Source organism: Stegostoma tigrinum, chromosome 33, assembly GCF_030684315.1.
Source record: "Stegostoma tigrinum isolate sSteTig4 chromosome 33, sSteTig4.hap1, whole genome shotgun sequence".
NCBI lineage: Eukaryota > Metazoa > Chordata > Chondrichthyes > Orectolobiformes > Stegostomatidae > Stegostoma > Stegostoma tigrinum.
In genome coordinates, this window is record NC_081386.1 from 21017664 (window position 1) to 21040429 (window position 22766).

A 22766-nucleotide genomic window follows, 5' to 3' on the forward strand; every position below is an offset into this window, starting at 1 on the left:
TGTTGCGTCATTTGGAAGGCTGAATACCCCATCCTCTGAATTACAAATTCGGTTCCCCGCCCTCTGCTAACCTAGTTTAAACCAACCTGTGTAGCTCGAGCAAACCTCCCTCCCAGGATATTTGTGCTCTCCTGGTTCAGGTGCAACCTGACCTTACTGTACAGGTCCCACCTTCCCCAGAATGTGCTCCAATTATCTACATAATGGAAGCCCTCCCTCCTACACCAGCCCTGTAGCCAAGTGTTTAGCTGCGCACTCTCCCTATTTCTTACCTCGTTATCATCTGGCACTGGTCATAACCCAGAGATAACTACCCTGTTTGTCCTGGACTTCAGCTTCCAACCTAACTCCCTGTACTTGTTTTTCACATTCTCAGTCCTTTTTCTACCTCTGACATTGGTACCGATGTGTATCATGACTGCTGGTTGCTCACCCTCCCCCTTAAGGATCTTGAACACACAATCCAAGACATCATGGACCCTGGCACTCAGGAGGCAACATACCATCCATTTGTCTTGTTCACATTCTCAGAACCGCCTGTCTGTGCCTCTTACTACGTAATCCCCACTTCAATTGCTCTCCTATTCTCTCCACTTCCCTTCTGTGCCACAGGATCAGGTTCAGTTCTGTGGACCTGTCTGCTATGGCCTTCCCTTGGTAGGCCGTCCCCTCCAACAGCATCTAAAACGGTATACTTATTATTGAGGGGAATGGCCTCGGTGGATCCCTGCACTGTCTGCCTACTCCCTTTCCCTTCCTGACAGTCACCCAGCTACCTTTCTCCTGTACCCTGGGTGTGACCACCTCCTTATAACTCCTCCCTATCATCCCCCCAGCCTCCCAAATGATCCAGAGTTCATCCAGCTCCAGCTCCAGTTCCCTAATGCAGTTTTTGAGGACCTGCACTTCTTGCAGCCTCAGAGGGGACACCAGTAGTGACACTTACCTCCCACATCCTGCAAGAAGAGCATGCAACTGTTGGGAGATTGGCATTGCATTGGGCCAAGACCCAAATGAATGCTCTGGGGAAAAAAAAGAGAAATTGCTTGCAAAGCTCAGCAGGTCTGCCAGCATCTGTGGAGAGAAAAGAGAGTTCACCTTTGGGTCCAGTGACCCTTCTACAGAAGCGTTTTGTACCTAGTTTCCAGCAGCAACAGTTCTTTGGGTTTTTGCTCAATGCTTTAGGGACATGGGCTTGAATCCCCTATGGCAGCTGGTGAAATTTGAATCAATGAAACTTTGGAATTAAAAGCGAGCCTAATGGTGATGAAATAGTTGTTGTTGATTGTCATTGCTTTTCCTTAAAAAAGATCTGATTCACTAATGTCCTTTAGGGAAGGAAACTGCCATCCTTACCTGGTCTGACCTACATGTGACTCCAGACCCTTTGCAATGTGGCTTTCTCTCAACTGCCATCTGGGCAATGAGGAATGCGCAATAAATGCTGCCTAGCCAGCAATGCCCTCATCCTATTAATGAATTTTAAAAAACTGTAGCCAACCCATAATAAAGGAGAGGTATTCCTTCTTAGAGGGCAGGGGGCGGGGGAGCAGAGAAGAGGGACGGGGTGAGAGAGAGTGAAATAAACTGGAACAGAATAACCTTACATCATAATCCAGATGAGTGACAGCACAAGCCCTTTCTCCATGAGTAACTGTCATCTGAACCCATGGCCTATATTACATATTCGGCTGAATTTTCCCAGGTACTTCCCCGTTCATCTTCAGTCAGAGAGACTGAGAAAGCACGGAGAAGCAGCGTGTGGTTGTAATGGTGCCAGTTAAAGTCCAGACAGTGGCACACCTGACATTGGCAGTGCCCTGTTCGATGATGAACAGGATTAGTGGCATTGAGAGGGTGTCGCACCACAACATTGAGACTTCTGCACAAAGCTAGGGTCTAGCAAAATGTCTAGAGATGCTGACCTGTTTAGTATTTCCAGCATGCTGTGTTTCAGATTTGTATAGCTAGACTTTTGCATTTTGACTATTATATAACATCTGTTAGATTGTATAACGTTTGTACAGCACCCCCTGGTAAGGATACCCTATTAGAACAGCATAGTGACAGAAGAGTTTAATCATGCTGGAGAATTGAAGAAATATGCAGAATGTCAGGAAGACTTCAAGATTAGTTATGTAATAAAAACAGAAAATGCTGGAAATGATCCCCATAAAACAAAATTATTCACAGGATGTTACTGGCAATGCCACCCCATTTGTTGCCCATCAATAATTGTTGTTGAGAGGGTAAGGATATGGTAAAGGTATGCCCAAGGTGCTGGTAGAAAAGCAGTTCCAGAATTTTGACTCAGCAACAGTGATACAATGGTCATATCGTCTCTGTCCATGGATGTTGTCAGAAAAGACTCTTCTATTTCCATTTTCAGTTTACTGCATCTGCAAAACTTGCTTTTGTGTTCAAAATTATTCACGTTTTTAAAATCACAGGAAGAGGCCATCACTGACTTTATTGCCTACGCCTCATTAAGAATCAACCACATTGATGTGGGCATAGAGTCACATGTAGGCCAGCTGGGTAATATAACAGATTTCCATTCTTAAGGGACTTGAATGAACTAGATCTGACAGCAGCTTCAGCTCTTTATTCCAGATCTTGTTGAACTGTACAATCTGCCATGGTAGGATTTGAAGCCAGGCAACCTATAGAAGTGGTCTGGGGCTCTGGATTACTAGACCAGTGACATCACCATAACACGATCACCTCCCTTGATTGTTTCTGAAAACAATACCCCAGCGGCTTTCATGTGATGATGTTAGTCTGACAAAATTGGCCGACCACACAGCTCCCATCTGTTTTCATCGCTCTACATAACGGACATATAAGAATCGCGCTATATCCAGAAATGGAATGTATTAGGTTGCACCATGAGACGATATTGTTAGTGCAATCTGAGTGATGACATCATGGATTAATAGGTCTTTAAATAATTATCTAGTTTCTGGACTTTACAACACTTCAAGCCCATTGGGACTCATTATTGAAGCAGAAAAGGTATATATTTGTGATAGTGATAATGGGAACTGCAGATGCTGGAGAATCCAAGATAATAAAATGTGAGGCTGGATGAACACAGCAGGCCCAGCAGCATCTCAGGAGCACAAAAGCTTTTGTGCTCCTGAGATGCTGCTGGGCCTGCTGTGTTCATCCAGCCTCACATTTTATTATATTTGTGATAGCTCTTGATGATCTGATCTGGTGATTTTCTCAAACAGATTGGGCAGACAGCTGGATCCAGATGTTTACTTCATAAAACAAAATATCACCTCTGCATTTCTTTCTTAAGTGGCTGATTGTTCATGACTTTTACAAGTTCAATAGTCCTGATCGTCTTCATTAGTTTCACAGCTCGACCTATGATCACGAATTGGATTATAGAGGAGCCTGTGTGTGTGCTTCTGCACTTCACTCTCTCAGATGTTAATGTATGACCAGCAGGAAGGGACCAAAATACTTAGCTAACTTGACCGCTGCAATGAGTGGCTGTTTCAGGGTGTTTCTCCCTAAGCACAGACTGCAATGCATTCTCATAAAGCCATAACCGCCAACAGTACCAAGTATTTGTAAGTGCTGCATTCCATGCCCACAATGGGAGACAATGACTAGTGTTAATGTCACTAGACAGGAATTACAATGGCTCAGGCCAATGCCCTGGAAATAGGAGTTCATAAAGACACCCTAGCAAGCTGGTGGAATTTAAATTGAATCAATAAATCTGGAATCAAAAGCCAATCTCAGTAATAATAACCAGGCTAACTACAATCAATTGTTGAAAAAAATCCCTCTGGTTTACTAATGGCCTTTAGGGAAAGAAATCTACTGAGTTTACCCAATCTGGCCTCCATGTGACGGCAGACCAGAGCATTGTGGTTTCCCCTGAACTATCATCTGAAATGGCTCACTCAATTCAATGTCAGTTAGGGATGGGCAATAAAATACTGGCCTTACCAGTGAGCCCTGCACCCCTAAAAAAAAAAGAAGAAAAGGGCATTATTTCTCTGTTCGATTCGTCTCACCACTGTGGGGTAGAGATCAATTCGTGTTCACCATAAGAAGAGATCCATGGATCAAAGTGAAGTCTGAGGCTTTAGATCTAGTGGGCCTCCAATCAGAGATCGGGCTTTTTTTACTGATGAGGTATAGGCTAGGGTCCATCTTGCGAGTGAGATGCAATCACCTTTTAAAGGTGAACCTGTATGTCACAGTGGGCGATCAGATATTGAAAGGGTGAACCAAAACTGATCTGTGGCATAGAAGATGACAAGCCTCATTTACCAGTTTGTGTTTGATAGGAAGGACATCTACTGGCCACTGTGGGGGTGAACCTCTGCTCTTCACCCTTGGTAGAGAAATTGTAAATGCATTCTTTATATCCAAGCTTATGGCTTCACTGCTAATTGTGAGTGTAGGAAGGCACAGTTCATAAAACTTGAAGTTTGTGGGCAGCAACAAAGTGGTTGCAGATCTTGAAGAAAGCTGTCCATCATGATCTAGTGCTCTCTGTGGCATAAATTTCTACTTTCCTAAGGTTAAATCTGGTGTTAGGTTTTTTAAAAAAAATCATTAGTAGAATGTGACCTTTGCTGCCTTGGTCAGCATTTATCACCAATCCCTAGTTACCCTTGAACCGAGTGGCTTGCTAGGCTATTTCAGAAGACAGTTAAGAGTCACCTAAGAGTTAAGAGTGACATGTAGGCCCAGCAAGGTAATAACAGCAGGTTTGCTTTCCATAGGTAGGTTTTCAAAACAATCGACAGTGATTGCCTGGTCTCCATTAGAGCAGCTGTGAATTCTAGATTTTAAAAAATAATTCAGGTAAGGTGGGAGTTGAACCCATGCCCTCAGATTCTTGAATTATTAGCCCAGTGATATGAGCACCACAGCACTAGCACCCCGCCTCCCCCAGTCATGGATTAGGGGATTATTGCCTGCACAGCAATAGAACTGTCATCAAGCAAGCAGCCCATCACATAGACATAGTCTCAGAGATAGCAAACTAGGAAGCAAAATCATTTTTCACTTTTAATTGCATTTTACAGACAGCAAAATAAACCATTGGGACACACAAATGAGATTCAAGAAGAAATTAAATTATCACAAAATTAATTTTAAAAATTTGATTTGATATTCCACAAATAAAAATGTAGGTTTCCAGAGCCAGAGATTTTTCATAAATAATTATGAACTTAATTTTTTTAAGGCCCAGCTGATGTTATTCAATGAGTTTTACAAAAAGATGAATAGAAGGGCAAATTTTCATTCCTTCTGTACTTTTTACTGACCACAGACTCAGTCTGGGAGGAGATGTTCCATGAATCCTAGTGAGAAACATGGAATCACTGACAGCAAGTTCGGCATTTCCATCTATAATTGTGGTCTCCAGTTTTAGAGGAGTGATGATGAGGTCAAATGTTGAAGTTTCATTGTTATTACAATTGCAAAATCTTGGTCAATATTCTTCAGACATAGGAGCCAATGGAAAATTCAAGGTTGAGATTATTAGATGTTTTGTAAGGTAAGATCATTTGAGATACTGATTTAATTGCATTGTGTCACGACCAGAGAACACAAAGAGAAACCCCAAACAAAACTCAATTCTCTTTGAAATGTTTATGTTCAATATCTGTTTCATTTAAAAGTTGACCATTTTGCTGGACTCAGAAGACATGCTTGTGTTTTCAAAAGCTTCTGAGCACCTTGCTTTGCATAGATATTTCTGCTAAAGCTGATAGAGGACTTGGAGATGAGCTGTCTGCTTCCAGCAAGCTCTGGACAAATGAGAAACCTTAAGACAAATTATGCTAAAATGAGACTAATGCTTTATTTAGGCCACCTCGCAATGGAAGCCAGTCAGTTGGTATTTGACCTCCAGAGGGAGATCAACACCCAAGGTTGAGCTGGCTGCCAACCTCAAACTCTCCATCCCTGTCTCCAGGCTGCTGACTGGAAGGAAACCTATACTTTGCCTGCAAAGTGAAAAGCTACTGGACACAGCTCATCGAGGAAGTTATTATTAGACTCTGACCGTCAGGAAGTTGAAAATCACGTGAACTGATTTTAGTACCTCTCAGTTTACTAAAACTTTTCATTTATATCCCATCATCTGTCCTGTCTCTCTTAATTTCCTGAGTGCTTATGTGTACGTGTGGAGTCGTGAAGCAATTCCCTGTGCTCTATATGTTTTGTTCATAAACATTATCTTTGATTTTATTTTAAAGATTTCAGTGGTGAGTTTACTTGAAAATTCAGGTCAGATAAACAGGATTTGGAAACACCTTTTGACTTATCTCAGTGAGAGGCTGGAATGAAAGAGGGACAAGAGTAAATGAAACAATGCCTCACTGTCTCAGACTTAAGAGAGAAACAATCATCACATAAGTTCAGAGCCATTGCCCCTTTGCCTGTGACAACCGGCTATTCAAAATACTTATATGTTTGCAGAGTGGTCAGGAGATATTTTGAATTTCAATTACTGGTAATTTATGGGATTTTAGGCAATATTTTGGGCTTTTATTTTGAATTTTGCCAGGTACAAAAGATTGATTTTTTACATTTGTGCAACTGGGGACCATCTTGTCAACACCTTTGACAACCTTAAGATCTCCTAATGCTCTTGCATAATGTAGTCACCATTGTAAAATAGGGAATAGGCCACATAGCAAGCACCAAAAAGCACAATATTATAATGATGAGATAATCTGCATGTTTTGTTATGCTGATTGAGGAATGGCCATTGGCCAGAATGTCAGGGTTCTTCAGGAAATAAAGCTAGAGATCTTCTGCAACCACCTGGGGGAACAGATGTGTTTAAATGTCTCATTCAAAAGGTGGCACCTATGACAGTGCAGCATTCCCTTAGTGTTGTATTTGGAATATCAGCCTACATTTTATGCTCAAGTCTTCCAGAGAGTGATGTGAATCTTATGGCTCAGAGACAAAAGTCTCTGACTGAATCAGGGAAGTCACATCATGGGTACATTGCCCACAATTCGATTTATAAAAGGAAATAATTTGTGGTTCAGTGGCATCACTTCCACCTTCAAGTCAGAAACCAATAGATTCAACTCTCATGTCAGAGGCTGAGCACATCAATGCTGACACTCCAACCAGAGTAGAATGCTGCAGTGTTGGCCCAAACACTGGGAAAGAACATTAAATTGAGGAGATGCATGGACATGAAAGAACCGACGATACAATTTTGAAATTGAACACAAGAGTTGCTTTCAAGGCTCTGGCTACGATTTATCACTCAGCCGATGTATAATTCCGACTATGTCTGGTAATGATTACATCAATGTTTTTGGTCCCTTGCTTTGCACAAGTTAGTGATAGTGCCTCTTGTATTGCAATAGTGATCATGATTTTAACATTTTTTATTGGCTGCAAGAAGCTTTGGGCACACTTTGAGGTTATGAAAAGTGCTATATATACACACTTGTGTGTACACAATAATACACACTCATGTCTGCAAACTCGATTTTCAATCGAATGAGCTGAAATGAATAGCACAAAATGAGGCCAAGCCGATATAACTCTTTATCACTAATTACCCTCAAGATTCCTTTTAAAATGATCGACCTAGACATTATAATCCGAAGGTCCTATAGATTTGAGATTTCCATTTCTTACACAACTAGCCAAGAATTCATTACAGTGCCCAGCAATTGTTGTCTTCATCTTAAGTGTACAGAAATTCTGAGGACATCTCATAAGTTAGATCCAATCATTGGTTTTAGTTTTGGTTTTGAGATAGTTTTCACTTTTACAATTGGGATTTATAACTAAAACGTGGAAACCTTAGTTAGCAATACTTGGGAAAAAGGTAAATTTTCAGTCAGATGGGCATTTCAGTAATGCCAATTGCCAATACCATCAATAAATATTTGGGATTACATTCCATCTACAACTATATCCCCTCCTCCCAGGTTTTTCACTTTGCTTCAGTCCTAAAGGAGCTATGCAGTTTGGAAGAGGATTGGTTTCCATTTGGCAATTAGGCAGCGGAAAGTAGAGTGCTAGTAGTGCCTTGAACTGCTGTTTCACTTGTAAGTAATCATAATGTTTCACCTTGATTCCATGTTTGTTTAAAATATGAGAGAAAACATTATAGGCCCAGCCACAACAACAACTTCATTGTGGCTTCATCAAAATGGATACTTGGTGTTCTGTCCCAGTGGAGAAGATGTTGACAGTGTTCTGAATACTGAACATTTTAATAAGACTTTGTCTGGCCCAAAATGTAAAATCAGGTAGAAAGCCATAAAGTCTGTAAAAGAGTACATTATACCATTCATGATTATGACATCTCTGTGCAATATGAAAAAATATTCTGCTATTTCCTAAATAAGGAGCCTTCTTAAGTAGGTTTCAGTCTTTAAAATACAAACATTTTGAAATATTCCATGCACAGAAAGTCTGATGTCGCTATCTCCAGCTGCCCTGAAGTCTGACCACGCAGGGAGGTTGCCTCTACTCTCAATGGAGCATTCTTGCAGATGTGGGAGGTACATGTTTCTGGCATCCCAGCACAGTACAACCTACCCTCAGAGAATAGAATTCACCTTCTTTCCTTAATATAGAATAGACCTTAGCCCCTCTCTCCTTCAAAACAGAATTAACAATGCTCTTCTCTTTTATCTTTACTATCAGCTACATTTCTCTCTTACCATTCTCTTCTTGAAGGTTTTTTTTCTCTCTGTATCCCCCTCAGTCATGCTAATTTTGTTTCCATTTGTCAGTATTCTTTTCTACATCTATTAACTTAACATTGAGTGCTATTGTACGTATGTAGTAAAAATATGTGCAGGACAGGTGAAATAAGGAATTGACCCTTAAAAACATAAATTGAACTGAATTATGAATATAATATCCTTTTTAATTCCATCATCACACTTCCCTTCTCCCTGAATCTTTGCACTGCTAATGCATCCCAATATGCTTCTTCCTTCTGCTGTAAAGACAACATGGAGAGGTCTGAGATCTCTCAACGAAGCTGATCAGTCATGCTTTCTGGCTTGTCACTTGTGCTGATTTTGCCCTCCCTACATCTCACCCACTCCCAGGTTGCTGCTCCCTGTAGGCTGGATGAGTCCTGGATAGGGTTGAAGGTGTTAACAGAAGCTACAACTTAAAAATGATAATCCATTATTGCAAATAGAGTGTTTTATTTCAAGGCTATCCCTAGAACAATAATTCTAGTGGATGTAAAGAAGGAAGAAAAATCTTTTTACCACAAAGATTTGAATCCTAATGCTAACCAGCACTTTGGTTTAACTTTTATGAAAAGACAGCACATTTAATTTGTATGATTTCCCTCCAGTCACTCTGCACCATGCTAATGAAACCTTATGCATGCTGCTTGCATTGAAATTAGGACCTTAGGCCTCTGCTTGATTCCTTGGGATAAAAATCATTCGGGGAAGTGAATGTGATTCACTGGGCAGGTAGGACAGGTCATGATTATTTTTGAGATCTTCTAGTGTTGTTCCATTATGTGAATGCACTCTGTACCTCTTCAGCATGGTCACCAAGATACCTTTCATCATCACCATGGCGGTATATTTTCCCACGCAAGACCGAGGACCACAGCCAAATGGCTGGAAGTAGCGATGTGGAACCTATAAATACATGAGAGTTAAAGCTATTTTACACTGATGTAGATGAGCACGAGCAGGATATAATTTATGGATAAATTATCATGGTCATGTACAGCGTCTATTTGTATGAGGTTTAAACCCAATCATTGCTACTATTTAGAACACAGCAAAGCATTCAATGAGATTTGATGAAATTTTTGGCCTGCAAGATGATCTAGAGAAATTTTTGAGGTTCTAGCCTGGCTGTTTTTGACTTTCAGTTGATGAACAAGTTCCAAGGTAACCTTGTATCTTTGCCATTGACGCCCCAAATCCCTGTTCATTCCTGGATGTCTACTGTCTGTTCTTGGTACAGGAGGACATTCCACCCATTGAGCCTGTATTGACTCCCTGAATGAGCTGGTGCCTTATCTCCAATCTTTTCAGTGGCCAAACAAATGTTTCCTGTTAAGTACTTATCAGATTCCGTTTGAAAAGCCATCTGCTTGTATTTCCCATTTAAGCAGAAGGCACTCAGTGAGTAAAAATGTTTCTCGTCTTGTTGTTTTGGGACCTTTTACCAATCATCTTAAATCTGTGTCCTTTAGTTCTCAACCCTCTTGCCAAAGGGAAAGGTTTCCCTCCTCCTGGTCTGTCTAGATCCCTCATCATTTCCGATATTTCTATTAAATCTCATCTCAAATTTCTTTTTCTAAGGAGAACAGCCCCAGCATCTTCAATCATTTATCCAAGTATCTGAAGTTCCTCATCCCTGGAAGCATTCTTGTGAATCTTTTCTGAAGCCCCTCCAAAACCTTTACATCCAACATGATGGCCATACTTCAGCAATGGCATAGATGCCCAACACCAAAGATTTATCATAACAACATTGCTTTTACACTTTATGCCTCTATTTCTAACACACAGGATATTGTATGGCTTGTAAACTAATATCTCAGTGTGAACTTCTACCTTCACCACACACAGACATAAATACCCACAAGGTTGCTTGGTTTCTACACCTCTTTTGGAATTGTACTCTTTAGTTTATCTAACTGGCCAATACGACCCTCCTCCCAATGCGTTGTCTGAAGCCTGGAAAGGGCTAAAAGTTGAAAACACAGTGTGTTTGATTTCAGGGAGAATTGAAGCCAGATAGACCTCAGGTTTTATCCCTAGTCTATATTAAGACACTGAATTCGTTGAGCAACAGTAGGAACATCACACTTGGGGAGGGATAAATTAACAATAGCTTCTGCTCTTGGCCATTTTCTGGGAATCATTGCTGAAAAGACTAAATATTGAGTCATCAGATAAAGGTTTACCTGTGATATTCTTCATAATCAAATAGTTTGCTGGCCCTCATTATTAAGTTTATATCTAAGCAATGTCTTCTTGAGTGAAGCAGCCTCAACAATAACATGAAACAAAACCTCTAGATCATTAAAATAAAAAGAGAAGCAAGATGAAATGACACTTTTTTTGGGGGGGGGGAAATATTCTTGATGAAATATCTATGACTTGACTTTGCTGTAACTTTGATTAATCTGTTGATAAATGCCACCCTATGCACGTGCAGAACATAGCATGATCACTATGTGACTCCAATAACGTTTGAGAAGTTCTAAGTGAGGTTGTGTTCCCTTTTAAATACAAGAGAGGAATTTAGTGGTTCAAGTCAGATTCTTCAATCAGAATTTCTGAAACAAAAAATTAAAAGAAATATCTTGCAATGGTTGCCAAGGCAATTTATTTCAGAATGGCAGGTCTGCTTTTTGTTCTTGCAAGCATAACAATGCATGAATCAGGAGTAGGCTCCTCAGGCCTGATGCATCATTCAATAATTTCAGCATTCTAGAATGTGGGTCCCTATATTAAGACCAATTTGAGTCAAATGGTGACTCTGATTGCCAGTATCCATATTGTAACAATCCATGGAACTGAATTGAGGCTCCTTGATTGCACTTGACAAAGGGACTCAGAGAATTGCAGTTTCTCCTCCTTGTTGGTGATATTCCTCCATTTATATCTGTAAAGTTTTCTGTGCAACACCCTGGGAAGAAGATTAGAAATGGCCTAATTGAATCAAAACTGTGCTTGCTCTGACAGAGAAAGTGTCACAAGAAGTTGACTCGCATAGGTGCACGTTTTATATATCTGCAGACTGACTGCGTAGAAGTGGGATGACACAAGACAGAATGTGCTTGATAACTGAGGAACCATATTTGTTTCGCAGGCCCTGATGATTGATAACTGTTAGAATTGAACCGAACACAGTCAAGAAATGGCAAACAGGAACTAGCTGTGCTGAATTTCTACATTGGTCCAGCTCTTGTATGTCACTTTCAGCAAGCGTAATTTTCACACACATCTGAGTCAGGCAAAAGTTTTGCACCACCTGTTCATGCAGTGTTTAAGAAAGCAGAAACCAGCTTTGTTTGGAAGACTGACCAAAAATGCTTTTAATAATTGAGGCTAAACATAATGATCCTTGTTGAAATCTGTAAAGCCTCTGTTCAATAAATAGAATTCCACTTCATCCAGACTATGCCAGAACAGCACTGAGTCAGACAGAACGCTTTTGATTTATGAAATGTGAACATTATTGGTAAGGTCAGCATTTATTCTTTGTTTTTGAGACACTCTTGTCTTGAACGACATATGAGGCTGACATACTGAAATAACTCTACAGGGGCCAGTATCCAGTCACCTTTCATTTACACACAGAAAGTCCTTGGCAATGATCGAGATTCCTCAGAGCCAGCTCTGAAAATAAACAGAGCCTCTCCTGTTTATATCTGTCAGCCAAGGGTCCCTGATTGGAGCAAATTAACAGCCCCAGTTAGTGAACTCACATTCTATGAGACCCACCTGACTGACCTTGTTACGATCACTTTATATGCCACATGCTTAAGTTTATTTCTGTAACTAGGTTTGTCCTTGATCAGGTTGCTAGACTGACATCAAAGTCTACCACTCTGCATCAAGCGTGGCTGACCAGGAGACATTTCTGCTCTTCCAGTCTGCCATAGGTGTTTTGAGAGGATTGCACATTGGCTGTGTTATGAATATACCTTCTGTAGCCATCACGTCCTGGAGTGGGACTTGAGCCAAGAGCTTCAGCCTAGAAGCCAGCAACATTACACTCTCTGCCACAAGATCTCCACAGCATTTATTTCCTTCCGTAATTGCCATTGAGAAGATGGTGGTGGCCATAAGCTAGCTATCATAGGCTACTCTAAAAGCATTACCTTCTGTACATTGGCCTTGTTGACTCAGAGCATCATCTGAGCATGAATTAGTGAACACAACAATACATAATGTAATGAACAGGGAGCTGACAGCATGTCACAACATAAAGATCACCCTGTGTAACGGATATTGTCTTTTACTAACTTTATGAAACTTGAAATGTAAATAGAGCTGTTAGATATAAAGCTCAATTTTCAGCAACTCACATTTTGTGCAAAGTTTTCCAGGTTGAACTCATTTGGCTTGAGAAAGAATTCATCTTTGTGCATACGGCCCAGGTTAAGGATAATATTGGTGCCTTTTTTAACTGGGTAGCCATCGATCTCATCATCTTTAAGGGCCTTGCGCATAGTGAAGTCCACCACAGGTTGGTACCTCATACTCTCATTAATAAAGTTCTCCACCGTCTTCAGTTGCTGTAGGTCACTGTTCTGTACCTCTCGTTCACCTAAAAACAAGGAGGGAAGAGCAAACCCAGCTGAGCATCTGTCTTCTCATCCTGCTTATGAAGTAGATTAAAAAACAATAATTCCAGCTTCCATTGATTTTACATCATTGGCACTTAGGGAAGTGGTCAAATGACATATTCATGTGGATTGAGAACTCATTTGTTGTATAAGACAAATCTGATCTGAAGTGGTTAATGAATATCATGTGATAAACTCTGACTATCAGGATATAGAGAACTGTTTGAAGAGGAGACACCAGTGTCACAAGAGATCATCGTGTATCTCAGATGTAATGGCAATTGCTGCGAAACTATAAGAAAGAAACCTATTTGCTGTTTGTCGAGATTGAGCATATCTTCTGCCTAATGTTGGCATGCTTCCCTATTACATATCAGTAATGCAGACAAATAACCAGAAGGGGAATTAATGGCAGCGAACCTACTCAACATCCCAGGTGGTTGTTGTAGAATCCAACACCACGTAAGGTGCCAGCAGTAGTGGGCAGCAGTGTCTATGATCTCTAACTGTTTGTTATAAAGAATTTGAGTTACCCTGTGAAGTGGTAATACCATAGTCTCAGCTATGGCTCACTGAGTAGCACCTTGGCCTCTGAGCCATAAGGTTTTGGGCTCAAGGCTAACATTCCAGAGCGGGATAGGGTGAGTGCTACATTGCTGGTGATGCTGCATTTCAGACAAAATGTTAAACCAAGTCTACCCTCTCAGACTTAAATACACCATGTACTATTTTGAAGAAGCATTTGACAGTCTTTCCTACTGCCTTGACCAACATTTATCCCTCAAATAACATTTCGATGATCTAATCACAATCGCATTGCTGTTTATGGAAGTTTGCTGTGTGTAAATTGGTTGTTGTGCTTCCTACATTAATACTTAATTTTCTGTAAAGTACTTTGGGACATTCTGTGGTTGTAAAAGGTGTTATATTATTGTAAGTTTTTTTATCAGTGACAATTCTTAGTCATAATGGGAATGCAAGTAATAGATCAATGTGTGGCCAAAATAATAGCAACCAATTGAATTGTGAATGGTGTATAGGTGGAGCATTTGATGAAATAGCAGGAGACTTAATAAGTGTAATTGTGGGGGGCATAATGTCTGATTTAGTGGGTTCTGCTAATTACCTAGCAGGGGATATCAATAGGAAATATCCTAGCAGGGGAATATATAGAGAGCATTGTCACAAATCTTCTCAAGCATTTTCCAATTCAATTTGCTGCTCGGACTGTGAATCTGGTAGGCAAGGATCCAGTCACCTTATTGACAAATTTAGTTTGTAGGTTTTCAAGTTGTAAAGCTTACTTTAATATTATTTTGAATTTAATACCATTTGAAAGTTGCTGCTTCAGAGGCTCTGGTCTATCAAAGCTCCTCATCTTGGCTCAGGAGTTATCATGCAAGCACAGCAGTTACCACCTCGAGGGAGTTGTATGAATTGTGTCTGGGACAATGAGATCAACACAATCTGGGTTGTGCAAACTGATGTACACATGGATAAATCCACCTCAAAGCCTAGCACCTGTTAACAGCTAATGAGGCACAACTATTGACACAGGATCTCACCAAAACCTCACACACTGGCCTGAAATCTCCAAGTGCCCGCAGGAACAGCCTCTAGAAACTGTCAACGGCCCCACCTCACAATGGTGCACTTCTTACTTGACTGCAAACACTAGCGACCTGACCCGAGCAGTGAGACCCAGGTTTCAACCTTCCTTGGAAACTCTGGACAACCCTCAAACTGCTTGAGGAAGCTTTGGGAAAGACTGCAGCACTTGCTCCACAGATGGAACAGCTGTGTGTGACGAAGACCATTCAGGTTACACCATCGTCCAAATGCTGAAATGAAAACAGAAATTGCTAGAGAAGCTCAGCAGGTCTGGCAACACCTGTGGAAAGAAACAGAGTTAGCTCTTTGAGTTGACTCTTCTTCATGACTTATAGTAGCTAGGCAAAGGTGAATGCTGAAGATGTGGTTGGGTGGGGGGGAGTGCGAAATGAAGGAGTGAGCAGACAGGTGGAGATACAGCCAAGAGAAGGAAAATGACAAAAAGGTAGACAAGGGGACGGATGATAGTATGCTAGGGTGAATGAAAATGATAGTGGAGGTGAAGTAGATAGATAGGTGAAAGTAGTAAGTGAAAATGAGTATATTGAAAGCAGCCCATGCCATGACAGAGCCTGGGCTGTGGGGAATGGAAAGGTAAAAAAAAAATTCACGTTCTAAAGTTATTGAACTCAATATTGAACTCTGAAGGCTGCAGGATCTCACAAGCAGGGCCCCAAATACTGAACTCCTGTCTTTATTCCTGGTGGTATTTCAACCACTCACACTGTCAGCTGAAGCTAATGGACAGATCAAATCTTGAGATTGAACAATAAGTGCTTCTCCAGTTTTACAAATAGACAAACTGTCAAATGTATCTTTCAGCTAATTTTTTTGCAGGCACCTCAGAGGCCCCTTCTTCATTCTTCTAAAAATGCTGCCCAAAAGGGACAAAATGGACATTTAAAATAGCATGCTGAAATAGAATCAATTTAAGCACACATTGATGGAATATTTGTTGCAAGATTCGCACCATTGAGATCTGAAAGTACAGCTGGGCTGTATACAAGCTTTTCATTGGATACTAAGAGCAATTAAATCAAATTGAATTACAATTGGACTTTGCATTAATGTAACTTAATGGCAAGATGCTATTCTAAGTTAAATGGAATCATAGCTTTAACTCTGCAGCAAATTGCTTTGGCAAAATCAAGGACATGAGGACTTTGTGTACTGAAACAAGATTACAGAACAGTGCCATCAGGAAGTATGCCAGCATCACTGTCACCAAAAAGACACTGAGTTGGCATTCTACACACTATATCATTGCCCCAGCATTTATTGTTCTTCAAATAAACAAGTAGGCATTTATGTTGATCTCTTAAACCATTGCACATTATAGAATTTGAACCCATTTTTAAACGTAGATTGTAGCTTTATTCTTTGGAAAACACTGATAAAATCCTTTGATGGTGCAGCATCGAAGGCCTGCTGACTAGTCAAATGGATACTCAGCAGGTTTTCAAAATTGAAACAAAATATCTGTCTTGGTCAGTCCCCCTGCAGTGCTGTGACAGTAGACAAAGATGTCAGATTTTGCACTGGTCAATTGCTTCATAAAGGCAATGCTCACTGTGACATGTGATAGTAACAGAGGGAGCCACGTGCAGAGAAGAGCAGGACAGCCTAGTACAGAACAGAGACTCCTTGGCGTTCAACCTTAGAGAAGAAGCTTAATCATGCTGTGAGCTAATGTGACAGTTCCTCCATTATTGACTCTCCAATTTGGTGAATGGGTACGAAACAGGTCCATTCAGCGCCTTTTCACTTAGGTTCTTGTCAACTTTGATAGTGACACAGAAAACTCCAGCTGTTGCTTTCGCAAAACCCAGCAGCTTGAGTACTTAGCAAGAGAAATCCATCAATGTTGTTTATGGTCTAAGGCACCATTAACTACCATTAATTTCTTTATTCCTTCGTGGAATGTGGGCATTGCTGGAAAGGTCAGTGTTTGTTTGAATGGACTGAATGTCTTGCTAGGTCATTTCAGAAGCCATTTAAGAGTCAATGACATTGCTGTTGGTCTGGAGTCACATGTAGGTCAGATCAGACAGAGACAGCAGATTTCCCCCTGTACAGAGTATTAGTGAATCAAATGAGTTTTCCTTACAATCAATGATATTCTATGGTCAGCATTGCTGATACCAACATTTCATTCCAGATTTGTGAATAGAATTTAAATTCCACCAGCGCTGCTAGTGCGCTCCAGATGATTTACTAGCCCAATGACAATATCAGACCAATACCATCTCATATTTTGTTCATGGAAATGCAAAAGGCATTTGGAAGGCCTAACCAATTCTGGAGTGTCCTGAGGGAAAACATCTGTGGACCTACATGTGGTTGCTCCTCTGACTGTGTTCCTCCTGCTCCTCCCAGTCTCTTTGTGAGTAGAGGGTACCTGCAGAGGCCAAGGTCTATCTCTACTGTATTGCATGGTGTTAGATGCTGAATTTCAATGGCTGTAGTCTGAGTTTATATCCAGCAGATTTGGAATGTACTAGACCTGGAGTGAGTTGAGCCCTCCAATCTTGAATGAGTTTGCTCTGTGCCTCTGACAAATCTACCTGCTTCTCCTGTGTTAGCTTATGCATTCCAATGAAAAAGATCTAAATTGCTGACACTATGGGGTCCTCCACTGCCTGGGGTTGAGCAGGTGCCAGGTCTCTAGCAGCTCTCAGAGCAGCCTGAGTCATATCTTCTACTGTCAGCTGTGAAGACGTGGCAGTAAAATGCCCACCAACATGTGCTCCTGATACAAATCCAGCTAAAGTCTCCAGAGAAGTGTCAGTATTGGAGCTGGAGGAGAGGTCGGGAGGCGGGCTGTAACTGTTATCTTCCCAGCTGCTCCTCCAGTCACAGGCTGGTTTGCTGTTGTGTCCTCTCTCAGGTCAGCTGCATTTTGGCTGAGATTCAGGAGATTTGAGACTGCAGACATAACAGTTACTTTGGTGCAGTGAAATGTAAAATAACAATAGTCTTACCAGATTACAGGGCTTCTCTCTCACTACAGAAGGATGGCTGTTGGTGGCTTAACCTAATGGCCACCAAGCCTCAGGTGAGGAGAGAGGTTGAGAAGGAGAGTCCTTCATAACAACCCCAGCCAATGGAAGAACTAAACCCTTGCTATTAACATCATTCTGCACAGCAAATGAGCATCTAGCCAACTGAGCTATCAGGAGATGGATCTGATGGAGTCACAGTTCCAGGTACATGGATGTCATTTATTAATTTGAGCAATACTGTGAGTGAAGTGGAAGCTGGGTTTGCAGAACTGTAATGATGGCAAGAGGGAACAACTATACAACAGATTGAAGAAGACATTATGGTCATCTTGGGTGGCAGGTCAAAGGACACGAATAGCAAATGATCAATTAAATCCTAAGGTGTATTTTAATTTTGATCAAGTACATTTGTTTGTAGTTGAGATCACGACTTTTTTGGCCAAAGTTCAGGACAGAAACAAAATTCAAACAGTGCTGAGTTATACGTATGAAAGTCAAACTGTGCTCATAGAAATTATTGCTTTTGACTTTTTTCTTTATATGGTACCTGTAACTTCTTGAATCTCTTCAACTATTTTCTTTTCCACTTCAGGGTGTTGTGTAATAAGCGTTAGCATAAAAAAGATGCTGACAGACATTGTGTCGGGTCCTGCGATTAGAATTTCTAGCAGACTCTGCCTCACATTCTCCGCAGTCAGTTTCCCATGTGTCTACAGAGCAGCAGAAAGATAACTTTTATTCTAACATTGATACGAGCTTTATATTAACAAACATGACAGGCCATGCTGATCAACGCCAAAACTAAGTTGTGCACTGTTCTTATGTGAGAGATATGCAAAAACACAAACATAGTAGAAACATGATTACCCACCTCACAAATAAATCACGAATGGTTCACTGAGGTTAAACAAAAAATTAATTTTCTCACTTTTTTTGCTAAAAATAGCAAATTTGTATTGGTGTTTACATTTGATTTTTACTTTCTTTCATTGTGCTGTTACCTTTCCTCTGACAGCGTAATCAAGCCAGACTACCAGCTTCTACCAATGTCAAGTAATAGCTGGCATGAGAGGCCAGAAATGAGCTTGGCTTCACAAAGATCTCCGAATCAGCATAGTTTGAAAGCACAAGCTCAGCATGCAGAAATCATGCTGTAGACATAATTCCAATCATTCTTGATTGTCGGAACAAGCAAACTTCATTTTTTTTACCTTATTTGCTCAAAGGCTTATTGCTCAGCACGCATTTTTCTGAAATGGGACAGATTCTTAGCCCTTAACCTTCAGTAAATGTTATTGCCGCAAGGCCACCAGTTAATGATATTTTTTTTCTAATGTTTCCTGTCATGGATGTCCTTGCTTATCGCTGCTCTAATATACATGGAAACTTTCATGAACTTCAAGCATTTTGTCATTTTAGCTAGCCTTACTTTGCTGAATTTTATGTCATTTCACAAAGTGTCTTTAGATAGTATTCAATTTTGAATCAATCGGATTGAGAGCACAGCCAAATGTAGTCTATTGCGCAGATTTTCATGTACTAATTAGGTGACAGCATTAGGGATAAGGTTTGAGTTATTGCTTTCTCAAATATACAATGACTAGGCCTCCACAGCATTCTGTAGTGGCAAATTCCACACATTGATTAGCCTTTGAGTAAAGACTGCTCTCCTCTTTCCAGTTCCAAATTATCCCATATCCTGAAATTGTGTCACCTAGTTCTAGGTTCTGAATTGCTTGCTGCACATGCCCATCTACTTTCATTGTCTGGTATACATGGACACCGGGATTATTTGTACATCCGCACTTCCCAGCATATCACCATTGAAATAATACTAGATAATTAAGTGTGGAGCTGGATGAACACAGCAGGCCAAGCAGCATCTTAGGAGCACAAAAGCTGACGTTTCAGGCCTAGACCCTTCATCAGAAGAGAAATGATGAATGATCTGGGCACGAAACATCAGCTTTTGTGCTCCTAAGATGCTGCTTGGCCTGCTGTGTTCATCCAGCCTCACATTTTGTTATCTCGGATTCTCCAGCATCCTCAGTTCCCATTATCTCTGATCACCATTGAAATAATACTCTTCCTTTTTGTTTTTCTCATTGAAGTGTATAACTTCATGTTTATCTACATGGTGCACTATCAACCATGTGTTTGTCAACTCTCCCTACTTGACTAAATCATCTTGAATTCTCCTTACACCTTCCTCAACCACGAACCCACCCATTTTTGTGACATCAGCAAACTTGGAAAGTTGCATTTGGTTTCCACATCCGGGTCATTTTTATATATATATATATATATATATATATATATATATATATAAATAAGGTCTTTTTATATCCACTCCCTGGTTCCTATCTGTCAACCAATCTCACATCGCATATCGCATCAATATATTAACCCTACCCCATCTGCTCTGCCTACAAAGCTCTTATGAAGGACCTGATCAGATGCCTTCTGAAAATCCACATCTTATCCACTGGCTCTTCCTTATCTATCCTACTAGCAACATCTCAAAAAAAATTTAAGTAGATTTGATAAGCATGCTTTGCATTTCATAAACCTATATCCCAGCAGTAGGCGATGGCCTAGTGATATTATCATTAGGCTATTAAACCAGAAACCCAGTGGGGTTTTGGGGACCGGGGTTCGAATCCCACCATGGCAGAGGGTGGAATTGAATTTTAAAAAAGTCTGGAATTAAGAATTAAGAATCTACTGATCACCATGAAATCATTGCCAATCGTCGGAATCAGTTCACTCATGTCCTTCAGGGGAAGGAATCTGCCACCTTCACCTGGTCTGGCCGACGTGTGGCTCCAGACCCACTGCAATGTGGTTGACTCTCAACCGCGTTCTGAAATGGCCATGCAAGCCACTCAGAAATATCATTCGCTACAAAGCCTCAAAGAATTGAAACTGGGTGGATCACCTGGCATCGACGTAGGCACTGGAAAAGACAATGGCAGAAACTACCTGTCGCTCTGCAAAGTCCTCCTCATTAACATGTGGGGGGTTAGTGTCAAAATTGGGAGAGCTGTCTCACAGGCTAATAAAGCAACAGCCTGACATAGTCATATTCACAGAATCATACCCTACAAACAATGTTCCAGACACCACCATCATTATCCCTTGATATGTCCTGTCCTACTGGCAGGATAGACCCAGAAGACATAATGGCACGGTGGTATACAGCCAGGAGGGAGTTGCTCTGGGAGTCCTCAACGTTGGCTCTGGACCCCATGAAGTCTCATGGCTTCACATTAAACATGGGCAAGGAAACTGCTGATTACCACACACCATCCTCCCTCAGCTGATGAATCAGTACTCCTCAATGTTGAGCAACACTTAGAGGAAGCACTGAGGATGGCAAGGGCACAAAATGTACTCCGGCTGGGAGATTTCAATGTCCATAACCGAGAGTGGCTTGGCAGCAGTACTACTGATTGAGCTGGTCGGGTGCTAAAGGACATAGTTGCTAGTCTGGGTCTGCAGCAGGTGTTGAAGGAACCAACAAAAGGGAAAAACATATTTGACCTCATCCTTACCAATGTGCCAGCTGCAGTTGCATCTGTCCACGACAGTATCAGTAAGAGTGACCATCGCACAGTCCTTGTGAAGATAAAGTCCACCTTCACATTGAGAATAACCTCCATCATGTTGTGTGTCACTGTCACCGTGCTAAATGGGACAGACTGTGCATAGATCTAGCAAGTCAAGACTGGCCATCCATGAGGTGCTGTGGGCCATCAACAGGAACAGAATTGTACTCCAGCACAATCTGTGACCTCATGGCCTGGCATATCCCCCACTCAACCATGACCATCAAGCCAGGGGATCAACCCTGGGTCAATGGAGAGTGCAGGTGGGCATGCCAGGAGCAGCACCAGGCACACCTGAAGATGAGGTATCAACCTGGTGAAGTCACCAAACAGGACTATTTACACACTGAGCAGCAAAACTGGCAAGTGATAGACAGAGCTAAGCAATCCCACAACTAATGAATCAGATATAAGCTCTACATCCTGGCACATCCAGTTGTGAATGGTGGTGGACAATTAAACAACTCACTGGAGGAGGAGGCTCCACAAATATCCACATCCTCAATGATGGAAGAGCCCAGCACATCAGCGCAAAAAATAAGGCTGAAGCTTTTGCAACAATTGTCAGCCAGAAGAGTTGAGTGGACGATCCATCTTGGCCTCCTCCAGTGGTCCCCAGCATTACAGGTACTAGTCTTCAGCCAATGCGATTCACTCCACGTGATATTAAGAAACAGTTGGAGACGCTTGGTACTGAAAATGGTATGGGCCCTGACAACATTCTGGCAATAGTACTGAAGACTTGTGATCCAGGACATGCCGCTCCCTGAGCTAAGCTGTTCCAGTACAGTTCAAGATAATAAAATGTGAGGCTGGATGAACACAGCAGGCCAAGCAGCATCTCAGGAGCACAAAAGCTGACGTTTCGGGCCTAGACCCTTCATCAGAGAGGGGGATGGGGGGAGGGAACTGGAATAAATAGGGAGAGAGGGGGAGGCGGACCGAAGATGGAGAGTAAAGAAGATAGGTGGAGAGAGTGTAGGTGGGGAGGTAGGGAGGGGATAGGTCAGTCCAGGGAAGACAGACAGGTCAAGGAGGTGGGATGAGGTTAGTAGGTAGCGGGGGGTGCGGCTTGGGGTGGGAGGAAGGGATGGGTGAGAGGAAGAACCGGTTAGGGAGACAGAGACCGGTTGGACTGGTTTTGGGATGCAGTGGGTGGGGGGGAAGAGCTGGGCTGGTTGTGTGGTGCAGTGGGGGGAGGGGACGAACTGGGCTGGTTGAGGGATGCAG

At 41.5% G+C, this 22766-nt stretch overlaps 1 protein-coding gene across 4 annotated transcripts in view; it reads right to left on the reverse strand.

Annotated features, from left to right (window-relative positions):
• Positions 1–5146: 5146 nt before the first annotated feature.
• The window catches only part of LOC125467186 (aromatase), a 41991-nt gene continuing 24371 nt past the window's right edge, over positions 5147–22766 (reverse strand). For all 4 annotated transcript variants that reach the window (XM_048562669.2, XM_059639179.1, XM_059639178.1 and 1 more), the window contains exons 8-10: positions 18476–18638; positions 13055–13296; positions 5147–9638 (exon numbers count right to left, since the gene is read on the reverse strand). In XM_048562669.2, the coding sequence (XP_048418626.1) occupies positions 9399–9638; positions 13055–13296; positions 18476–18638 (645 nt within the window). In that variant the 3' untranslated portion in view covers positions 5147–9398. The remainder of the gene's footprint in view (positions 9639–13054; positions 13297–18475; positions 18639–22766) is intronic.